At 41.7% G+C, this 11,276-nt stretch overlaps 2 protein-coding genes and 1 long non-coding RNA gene across 4 annotated transcripts; 2 read left to right on the top strand and 1 right to left on the bottom strand.

The window, feature by feature from the left end:
* Positions 1–2,105: 2,105 nt before the first annotated feature.
* On the bottom strand, positions 2,106–2,893 carry LOC129602220 (uncharacterized). Its single transcript, XR_008692371.1, has 3 exons — positions 2,508–2,893; positions 2,269–2,422; positions 2,106–2,156 (listed from the first exon to the last, which is right to left on the bottom strand). It is a non-coding gene; the product is annotated as an uncharacterized LOC129602220 (long non-coding RNA).
* Positions 2,894–3,412: 519 nt separating this feature from the next.
* LOC129602214 (BTB/POZ domain-containing protein 2-like) lies at positions 3,413–6,678 on the top strand. Of its 2 annotated transcripts, none has more exons than XM_055501204.1 (10): positions 3,413–3,875; positions 3,969–4,088; positions 4,184–4,343; positions 4,580–4,758; positions 4,984–5,119; positions 5,288–5,472; positions 5,542–5,608; positions 5,707–5,985; positions 6,074–6,176; positions 6,304–6,678. In XM_055501204.1, the coding sequence occupies exons 1-10, from the start codon at positions 3,706–3,708 to the stop codon at positions 6,441–6,443; spliced, it is 1,539 nt and encodes a 512-aa protein (XP_055357179.1). In that variant the 5' UTR covers positions 3,413–3,705; the 3' UTR covers positions 6,444–6,678. The 2 variants fall into 2 exon arrangements, with proteins under 2 accessions (XP_055357179.1, XP_055357180.1); XM_055501205.1 differs by having other exon boundaries at positions 3,414–3,903.
* Positions 6,679–8,477: 1,799 nt separating this feature from the next.
* LOC129602213 (BTB/POZ domain-containing protein 2-like) lies at positions 8,478–11,066 on the top strand. The gene is made up of 8 exons (XM_055501203.1): positions 8,478–8,719; positions 8,916–9,035; positions 9,137–9,296; positions 9,739–9,917; positions 10,074–10,209; positions 10,433–10,623; positions 10,689–10,731; positions 10,983–11,066. Exons 1-8 carry the CDS (start codon positions 8,556–8,558, stop codon positions 11,064–11,066), a joined length of 1,077 nt encoding a protein of 358 aa, XP_055357178.1. The 5' UTR covers positions 8,478–8,555.
* The last annotated feature ends 210 nt before the right edge of the window (positions 11,067–11,276 follow it).

Below are 11,276 nucleotides of genomic sequence, written 5' to 3'. Positions count from 1 at the left end.
AGAAATTCCTATACTAAGTTCGCAAAGCTTTACGGGAAAAGAATTTGTTGACTTTATGTACATTGCAGAAATGCTTCGCACCGATAAAACGTGCCATGCGTTATACTTTACGCAGTACTCTGTAGAACATAGGTTAAGCAGACATTCTTGAACAGCCTGTTTTTATGGATTGCAAAATTCGAGGTTGTGCCAGTCTGGCAACCCCATCGATGCCCCTACTATGACGTCGGCTGCTCTACGGTACTCAGGAATATGGATTGCCTTATTGACAGTCTTATTATCGTTTCTTGCTACAGAGTACAGACTAACAATTGCACCGTAATCAGATATACCCCTTGTCAGCGGAAGGAAATGGATCGCTTAAAAAAAGTAATGTTCTGGTAAAAACACGTACGAAATTCAGCAGCTGTCAAGTTAACGGTGCTGCATCGTACTCGAAAGTACTGTGTATTCGAATGTCCAGCGGAGTGAGCGGACTGCCTTGACAGCCGGAAGTGTATTTCAAGAGGAAGTGGTATACGTAGACAGAAGTGTACTGGCTGTGTTCGTTTGTACAGAAGTGTTGCCTCAACGCCCGGGATACAGTACAGATTTACATAAAATAATGTCGTTTAATACGAAGAAAACGAACACGATCGCGCATTTCATTGCAAGATATGCTAAATTATTATACAAGATAATTAAGACTTGTGCTCGAGCTGGCGGCTGTGTAAACAATACAGAGATTCAAAGACGAACAACCGCAATTTGCGTACTAAAATATGTAGCAGCCAGTAAAAAAGAAAATGTATTGTCCGCAATCACCGTTAAAAATAAACAAAAAACACAAAGAATAAAATGTGTATTTACAGTAAACTAAAGTAAATTTATTTAACTGCTCGCTGTTGTGAAATAGATTTAATACCACTTGAACAATTATATTTTTATAAATTGTCAGGTTTTGTTTTCGTCGATAGTTTTGCCTTTTCGGCATGCGAAATGTTAGGTAATGAATGGGATATGTCCGCATTCCCCTATGATTTAAAGCTGCATCAGCAACAACCTGCGCGATAATGCCAGGAAATACCGTCATATCCAGATATGCATCGGGATAGACATTGTTTGCTTTGCGCAGATGGTCCGTCTCCCCAAAGTGCCGGAACTTGTGTACTGGTGTAAAATGTTGCTGTATATCAAATGGCGATTATTATGCCGATCATGTCGAGGTCCTTACCCGAAACATCCTTCTACTGCATATAAAGTAGTTTGCCTGTATGTAAACAACGCACTGCAAGCGACTGCAGTAATGTTTGTCTCAATTATGAAACCTTCCATTTATCACGTTTTTGGAGGCACTTTCCATAACCTAACCTTGAACCAATATTTTAACAATCGGTTTAATTTAACGGACTAGAAGTTTAATATTAATTTACTGCTTGGATATTGCCTCCCAACATACGTACGCCGTGGTACGAGTTTCAGGAAAATGGCGCTTGTCGGTATCGATACATTTGATTCGGGTATGTGTTGAGACACTCTTTGCTTTTGTCAACCACATATTATATATTACAAATATATGGTACCACTATTTTCCTAACAGACTTGATCTGCATCAGCTTTCAGCAAATTAGTGAAGTGCTTTTTTTGGTTTGACTTTAATTCACGCTGCCAATCATAACGAACAATTTTCAGCAGTCAGTTATCGTTCGACTGCTGTTTTCCACAAACAATCAGAAATTTCTTAGTTTGATCAAATTTATTTTTTATGGTTTTCCGTTAGGTTCACTGTCGTCGAGCTTTATGGATAATCAGACCGCGCGGCAAAATATATCCAGCGTGGAGGAAGCCAGTAGCATTTCCATGTGGGCTGACCTTTCGCTAAGTATCGCCGTGCTAATTACCAACCTGCCAGTTTTACTGATTTTCTTGATATCAAAACCGCTGCAGACGCCATTTGCAGTTTACATCATTTTTCTGCTTGTCTTCAATCTACTGACCTACTGTATTGTGGTCAACCCGATAGAAATATCCAGCGATGCCATCTCCAGCGCCTGGGCTCTGAATATGCCGGCATGCATCGTCAACATTTACGGGAACTGGGTCATCACGGGAATGTCATCGTATGCGCATCTCTTAATCGCTGTCAACCGTGTGTGGGCCATAGTGTCACCGGTCTCCTACCGACAGCGTCATACAAAACTGTTAGCGGTCACTTTATGCTGCGGTGTCTTAACTGTACTGCACGTACTCTGTCTGCCGAATATTTTATATAATCAGCTGATGTATTACCCGGGATCGAATCCTTGTGGACTGGACGACACCCACCCGGCGCAAGCCATCTGGATTTTTGTTGATTTCTTCCTGGTCTTCGATATTCCGGTGATTGCGGTGGTGGGAGTGTGTCCGTTTATTTTGTACAAAACTATCCTACTACGGAAGGATCCTTCGAAGAACCGGAAAAAGGAAGGAGCGAGTAATATCAGCGGGGTGCGAGGTGGACAAGGAGAATCCTCGCGGGCGCTCTTTACCTTAACGGTTATGACCACAAGCCTTCTTGTTTCATGGGGTCCAAATCAGTTGTATTGGACCATTAATTTTTTCCACCATTTGGAACGCCCGTCTTGGCTGTATTTGGATCAGTTATACAGTATTCAGGCGGTGGTGGATCCTATAATTTTTGCATTATGTCTGCCTAATGTCCGTATATTAATGTTGCGCGTGATAAACTGCCACGCGAACAAATAGCACCATTCATGATGCACCTTTTTGTCACAAAGCCATTTTGAAATTTGCTTGCATTCATCCAGTCGAATATAATTTGTTATGTCTTATGATATTATTATTTAAAAGCTCCTGGGTACAGAAACTTGAGAATTCGAGAGGTTTCATGTATCACCATACATTATTCGAGTTTGGATGTACATTATTTATAAATTTACCGCAAACATTCGTAAATAAACTTCTCATATCTCCGTGGACGTCTACGCACCGTTTGATTTACGGTTGTCTTTAAATGGTGGCCGTTATCTTAAAAGCAAAAGATATGGTATGTACAGCTCCATGAGGCTAAATAAGTAACGTGAAAATTACTGCAAGTTAACAACCATAATATGGTATTAAAACAGATAAGCATTAAGCACACAAAGCATTAGCAGATAAACATTAAGATAATCATAAACAACTTGCATATACAATACTAATAATCACAGCAGTATTCAAAGTTGCTGGTCTGTGCGAAGATAACGAATACATGAATACATTCCGAAGACAGGCTCGTTCAGACCCAAATACCTAGGTCCTACGTGCTTGTGATAAGGTCATTAAATGCTAGTAAGAAGAAAGCTCTAAAATTATCTGGCGACGCACTTTAAAATATAGGTAGATAACACGTACAGAACTGTTTGCTAATCTGTGCAGTCTACTGGTGGAAGCTCAATTTGGAACTCGAGCAAAGACCGTAAAACACCACTTAACAAACACGAGGTCCTCATGAGATTAGAAACTGCTACGTGCATAGTGCGAATAACCTAAAACGCGAACACAGGAACTCCTTTACTTTAAACGGAGCAGAAAACCTTGCAGTCAGCGTTCGTATCTATCTGCTTCTTTGCCAAGGATCAGTGAAAAAACATTAACATCAATTCCCACTTGTTCGGCTTTAATTCAGCTGATATTTGATCGCTTTCGAAAATTTGATTTTATTGGAGGAATAGGTATGATCGCTGAATGACGATGAACCCTTACACTCAAGCCGTCGAATCCGTTTGGGGATGGCAGAGTCAACAATCCACCATCGCCAATAGAGCCAGACATATTTTCGGGAAAGACATTTTAAGCGACGTCACTTTCCGGCTCCAACAACCCAATAGCCCCGTTGTGGACATTAAAGCGCATAAGTGGGATAACGGACGGAGTGTAGACGAAGTTTGAATAACTAGCATTCTAAGAAAAATGTCCAGAAATACTGACTGTGTATTTGATGTTTACAGATTTCTGTTAGCCATGGGTAGTGCGGTGTTTGAAACGATGTTTTACGGCACAGTCAAAGAAACCAAAAACATCATTAAAATCACTGACATGGATCCAGAAACATTTAGAATTATTTTAAGGTAGACCTGCTGATCTGAATTACGTCTGAACAGGGTTTACGTATGTCGTTCATCTGCATTCTGCAGTAATTTGGTGATATGCATCTATCTTATAGGTTCATCTACTATGACCAGATTGGGCCGTTCAACAAATCGACCTCATTCTCAGCACTTTATGCAGCGAAAAAATACGGCATTCCAATTTTGAAAAACGCCTGCGATCAGTACTTGAGACAAAATGTTGCTGCTGACAACTGTCTGGCTTGGTTTGTGCAGGTATCTTTTTGTTTAGTGAATTGGGCTACATAGATGGATTGCAAATTGCCCATGACATACATATATTATAGTACAAATGTTGAGTTGCTGTCCTATGCAGGTGAACGTAATTAACTTAAAATCGCAGCATTACCACTATCAGGCGGCTGGACCAGTGTATTCATCTTATTTGATTGAACCATGGATATTAGAAGTTTACCTAGTCTGTATTAATTTGCGCCTGATATTTCACCTAGGCAAAACTGTACGATGAAACCGACTTGGAAAACTTCTGTTTGGAAAAGATTGATTTATGGGCAGCATCCGTACTGCAGTCTGCAGATTTCCTGGAAATTGATTTGGACGTTTTGATAATTATCCTGCGCCGTGACACTTTAAAGGTCAAAGAAATGGATGTATATAATGCAGTTACGAAGTATGTATGTGGTAGTACGTTACTGTACGTACGCTTTGCACACGCTATACTCGTACTGAACAGCGAGCTACTAGAACAATTGTACGTGTGTGCATTTGTCCATAAACCACACGCTGTAGCCTAATTTTATCGGTTGGCTACAGTAGATCGGGTAACTACTACACTCTAGAGATCGATCTTAGAGCGAATTTCGAAAAAATTCTAGTTTTATTTTATAAATTTTAGATGGGCAAATCATCAATGTGAGCTGAAAAAACTTGAACTAACCGGAGCCAACCAGCGGTCGGTTTTAAAGGATGCACTGTTTCTGATTAGATTCCCCAATATGGCATCTGAGGAAGTTGCTAGTGGACCAGCCAAGGTGTGTTTCATAATGTTTATAATTCTTATGTTTACCACTCTGAACGCTTTATAAATTTATCGAGATTGGCCATGATATTATTTATGCCATGAGCATTTTCTGAATGCACCATTTACAAGGTCAATATCGAGTGCTCTGAACACTGTGAGCTGCTAATTTACTTTGCAGTCGGGCTTACTAACGGCCGAAGAAATCAGCCAACTTTTTCAGTTTTGGTTTGCTAAAACAGCGTTACCCGAGAAATTTATCAGCCGAGTAAGAGTCGGCAGCCACACGGAAGTAACAGTTTCTCGGTTTGACAACACGTGTAGCTCGTCCTGGACATACATGCCCGGTTTTCCCGATGTAATTAAGTAAGTTTCAATTGTCAGCTACCCTGCATCCGTATATACCGGGCAATATATATAAGTAACCATGAATAGGTTTTCGGTTGCGCCTACGATATCCCGCGTCCGGGCAGTGTCCAAAATTGGGATGGTTGCAGAACTGGTACAGCGTTACTTTGCTATCCCTCATAATTACACGACCAAATAGTGAAGATATTTGCTTCACTCATGGACCACAGTCAACAATTTCTGTATTCACAGAACACGGAGAAGGTTAACTTGGTTGCTGTTGGTTTATTTGTCCAAAGTCCACTTCCAAGCGGCGTTGCGTGTACAGCGTGCATCAAGATATTCGCTTACGAAAAGGCCGACGTTCATATATTTGGTGGCCGCAATGACCTGGCACCAAGAGAACTGGAAGATTTCCGCCAAACGTGGACCATTCCCAGCAGCACCAATTCAACTACTGCAAAATTTAAACTGGACAAACCCTTTCCGGTTGTGTTTGAAAAACAATACGCTTTATCAGTGCAGATTACAGTAAGTGTGGTGTTCTTCAAATAACAAAACCCGAAATATGTAAAACGTGGGATTTGCACTAGCATGATAAAATAAAACTGAATTGCAGGGCATGCAAAAGTCCTTTTATGGCATAAACGGGAAAACACCAGTAACCACTTCTGGAAAATGTTCACTCTCAGTGCAGTTTTTCAGCGCTCTTGATCCAGAATGTATGCATATTATCATAAAACAAATCCGTTCATTTGTATGTATATGACCTGCATACATGATACAGTCTTAGATACAGTAGCTTCTGGTTAAATCTGCACGCTAAAAATCGGACTTTTCATGGTGTAGATGAACGCCAACGATATGACGGCTACCACTCGTATAACCAAAGGCAAATTGGCTACAATCCAAGTACCGGAACTAGTACATGCGGAACAACAACTGTTGATAATGGACAATTTCCTCATCTCTATTTTGAAGTAACTTAATCCTTTGTCATCACGAGTTTCACCGGATTTTGTACAAAAGTTCTTCGTAAAACCGACGTTCACGCTGCTGTTTTTATTGCAGTCTTGTACTCTTGTGTTATTCTTTATGGTCCGTTCTTATTGTTAAATTTCACTTTTTGAACTCTTCCGGAAAATAAGTCCTTCATTATTCATCTACTGTACAGAGTTCGATTGCTGCAATAAACTGAAATAAAGCCGTTTGTTCCTTTTTTTATTGTGGCCAGTGGCTATATAAAGAGCGGCATGAATCTTTTTGTAATTTGCTATAAAAATTAATATTAATTAACGTGCGCTTCCTCGCGCAGATGCCAGTGCGTCAAACTAGAGGCTAATACTTCTACTTCTGTACATTAATTTGGTTTAAACCGTTGAAAAATGAAAGCAGACTGCGTAGTCCATTCCTGCGCAGTCCATTCCTGCGCAGTCTAACTGAGTCAGACCGGTGCTTCAACCAACAGTAACACACTAGTCATGACGGCAATGGTCGCTCGTCAGCCACCCGGCCCTGAGCCACCGTGGAGCGCTACGATGCATTGGTCAATCGATGCATTGGTGCATTGCGTTGATGCATTGGTCAATCGATATGCGTACGTGTCATCCTTAATACCTTTGCCAAGGCACCTGAAGGAGTTCGCGGCTGCCAGTCTCTCCAGTCTACGGTCTGTTGTTCGCGTTAGAGGTTGTACGTCGAATGCTGAAAATTCAAAAACTAGGCTACCGGTTCTGCGTTTTGTTACAACCCGAAATGCGAGCATCCAGAGCGAGCTTCCCTGATTGCCGAAGGCACGGTATTATGCTTCAGCCTGCGTCGGATTCGATAGATGGATTTAAGCATAGTATTACTAAACCATACTAGTTCATGTCAAACGCAAGAAGGTATAACAAAGGTATCCGGTCTTAATCCAATTCAGCACAAAACTGCACATTGACTGAACGGAACCGGAATTCGGGCATATTTTTCCATTTTTAAGATGAATTTTGAAATCTTTGAAATTCGTTTTAAACTTTGAGAAACATGATGGAAACTTAATTTCGTGTCGGAACGATCCATAATTGGTACACCTCCGTGCGCTTAAACTTTGGGAATTTTATTTCAACCATAACTTCTCAGCCGAATGTTGGGCCCACAAACGGTTTTCACAATATTGCTTCGTAGGTTCTTGAGTTCCTTATTTTTTTCGCTTTCTTAGTTTTCTCTGGTTTCCTGAAATTTTTCGTAGGTTTCTGCCAAGTCCAATCAAAAATTTGTCGAAAATTTGTTGAAAAGAAATGTCTTTTCGTCGAAGCATGGCGGCGAAATGTTTCGGCATCGAAATGGCGTTGCATCTAATTGACCTTAATGTCTCGCGTCGTAATGTCCTGGCGACTAAATGTCCCGCGACGAGATGGCCTTCCTCGGCGAAATGTGCGCAGCCGAAAGTCCCTCGACTAAATGTCCTCGGTGAAATGTCGCAGTGCTACGGAAACTGAAGATTACGACCAAGTCGAATAGTACAAAGATATGCTACGCTTTCAATGAAAGTGTCGAAGAAACTGGGCATAAGCCGCGCTTGATCAGGAAAACTGTTTGTTTTTTAAGCTTACGAATACTGTATGGAGAATCTGAAACGCTACGCCACCGGTCAGAAATGTCAGAAGCCCGCACCCCCGCGGTTTCGACGATTTCGCCTTCATGCTATGTGCACCCGCAGACGATGGCAGTGCCCATCATGGTCGCTTCGAATCCACTTACTCATCCTGCATCCTTTATTTGCACAGACCAATCGCGTCTCAGCTGCTAATCTATGCCGAGTACGAGTGTTTTCCTTGCCATGCGGCTCACAGTCAGCGGATGTGCGAGTTTTCGCTAATCACTTGCAGTCATGCACCAGCTGATTTTCACGGACTGAAGACGAACGACACCGCTAAATTAATAGGTTGTGATGGTTCCTTGTAGATTCGGGTGGATTTTTGTGCCCTTTATTGTTCGATCAGCTCTTAATAAAGTCTTTTTAGGCCTCCTTTTCGGAAGCGGCTCAGTTTGTCAGCACCGTTCTGAAGAGAACCGAGAAAGCAGTTCTGTTTTCGCACTTTGGCAACCATTGCGTCACGATGGACTCTAATGCTCATGCTGCGGAGCCAATTTGGGGATGGCAGAGTCAGCAGTCCACGATTGCCAACAGAGCCAAACACATTTTTGGGAAGGAGATTCTGAGCGATGTCACTTTTCGGATCCAGCAACCCAACAGCCCCACAGTCGACATCAAAGCGCACAAGTAAGCTACAGTGTTCAGTTGAGCAATTTAGAGTACTGGCAGTTCAGTAATTTAGAGGAAAACTGTAAGATACTGACTAAAATGATGTTCGAAAATCCAACGTATTACATATATGACAAAACAAAAGCTGCTTAATGCTTATCAACAAGTTGCAAGTTCTCAGAAACCCGCGTTCGTAAATTACTGGATTTTGCAGATTTCTCCTGGCCATGGGCAGTGCGGTGTTTGAAACGATGTTTTACGGCGCTATGAAAGAGACTGCAAACGTCGTTAAAATTACTGACATGGACTCAGAGACACTCAAAATCGTTTTAAGGTACCGTGCGCTTACCCTGAATGCTGTAGTGTACACGGTTATTGCAATCAGACATGCGACTGATGTTAATAGTGTTGTAAAATTGGTAAAATTAATGGCAGGTACATTTATTACGATCAAATTGGACCCTTCAACAAATCAACCGCATTTTCGACTCTGTATGCCGCGAACAAGTATGGTATCCCACACCTGAAGGACGCTTGCGAACAGTACTTGCGACACAATGTGGCTGTCGATAATTGTCTGGCTTGGTTTATTCAGGTGAGTACGTTGCACTTAATGGGTTGGTTTGTTTTGAATGCTTTGTTTTTATTGACAAATGGTTCAGAACTTCAAAGTATAGTCTAACTTGTAAACTACTTAGCCTTTTCTCCATAACGGATGCATTTTAACTGTACATTCAAACAGCGGATCCCTGATAGTACAAAAACCAAAAACTGGGTTTGTGACATCAGGACTGATGATCGACATGTCTATGTGCAAAGATAAAGGTGAAGCTTTTGCCAATGTAAGACAGTTAATTTTAATTTTTTTACTAACAGAAAATTTTAATACGTGGGTGATTCGTTGTTCAAAAAGTGAACATCGTCCGTTGTTCAGAAAATTCGAAGTACTGTATGTATCCCTGCTCTTAGCCAGCGCTAGATTCGTAACCTTTAAGTTGTTTGAATGATGGATGTTCGACTTTGCGATACTTAACTAGGCGCGGGTGTACGACGAAACCAGCTTGGAAAACTTTTGCTTGGAGAAGATTGATTTATGGGCAGCATCTGTACTGCAGTCCGCCGATTTCCTGGAAACTGACTTGGAAGTGTTGCAAATCGTTTTACGTCGCGACACTCTAAAGGTCAAAGAGGTGGATGTGTGCAATGCCGTTATGAAGTATGTACAGCATTATCTTCTTGACATGCAGGCGTTGAGAGTTACTCTAGCCGTTCGTTTTGGCGTGGTTATCTACTGAACCTTGCTTGTGAGCGTTCCTAACTGAACATCTTGAAGTCGATTTCGACAAATTTGTAAGCTTTCTGCAAATCCTAGATGGGCCAAGCATCGGTGTGAGCAGAATAAACTTGATCCTACCGGAGCCAACCAGCGGTCGGTTTTAGGGGATGCCCTGTTTCTGATACGATTCCCTGTAATGACGCCCGAAGATGTTGCAAGTGGACCAGTCAAGGTTCTAAATATCTAGCGTGTCTATAATGTTTACCGATTAAGCAATTCTTTTTCAATGCATTACTTACATAATTTATATGGTTTGCGCATTATGTAAATACCAATTTTTAAGGTTTTTGGTGACCAGTCAATATAACAACGTACAATCTAGAATGCTTGAGTTCGACAGAAAGTCAGCTTACTCATTCGTTCTAATTTACGATGTTCATTTACGTACTTTGCAGTCGGGCTTGTTACTGGACAAAGAAAGTAGTCAGCTTTTTCAGTACTGGTTCGCCAAAGCACCATTGTCCCCGCAATTCAGAAGCAGCCTACGGGTCGGGAGCCATACAGAGGTCTCCAGGTTTGGCAGCACCACCAGCAACTCGGCAGCGCAATCTTGGGAGTACAGAGCCGGTTATCCCGATGTCATCAAGTATTCACTGTCTCGCATATGACTGACAGAAGCAAAACACTGACAGCCCGCTGTGACGTTTTTAGGTTTTCTGTCACCTCCACCCCAAAATCGCACAATGCAGACTCGGTACAGCCTTACCTTAATACATGCACTTGTACATATAGAAGTACCTGTTTTTCACGATTGGTTGACTAGATAGCGAAGCTTGTTTAATCACTAAAGGACAACAAATTTTATATACTCACAGAGTGGGCTGTCGATTAACCTGGCTGCTGTTGGTTTGTTCGTGCAAAATCCACTTCCTACCGGCGTCGTGTGTACTGCAACCATCAGAATCTATGTTTATGAAAATACCCTAGTTCGTGGGTATTACAAAGACCAGCCAAGAGAACTGGAAGAGTTTCGCCAAACATGGACCATTCCGCACCACACGAACTCAAACACTGCTAAATTTGAGCTGAAAAAAGCCTTTCCGGTAGTGCCCAGTACCCAGTACGCCTTATCACTGCAGATTGCAGTAAGTGGATAGCAGAAACTAATGTGCAACTTGCAAGCATGGGAGTGGTAAAATTAATAATGATGTTGAATTGATTTTAGGGCATGCAGCAGTCTTGTTTTGGTACAAACGGGAGAGGTGGAGTAACCGCGTATGCTGCAAATTGTTCGCTCTT

The sequence above is a fragment of the Paramacrobiotus metropolitanus genome, unplaced genomic scaffold (genome assembly GCF_019649055.1).
Source record: "Paramacrobiotus metropolitanus isolate TYO unplaced genomic scaffold, Prichtersi_v1.0 Parri_scaffold0000363, whole genome shotgun sequence".
NCBI classification, from domain to species: Eukaryota; Metazoa; Tardigrada; class Eutardigrada; order Parachela; family Macrobiotidae; genus Paramacrobiotus; species Paramacrobiotus metropolitanus.
This window is presented reverse-complemented; position numbering and strand designations above follow the sequence as displayed.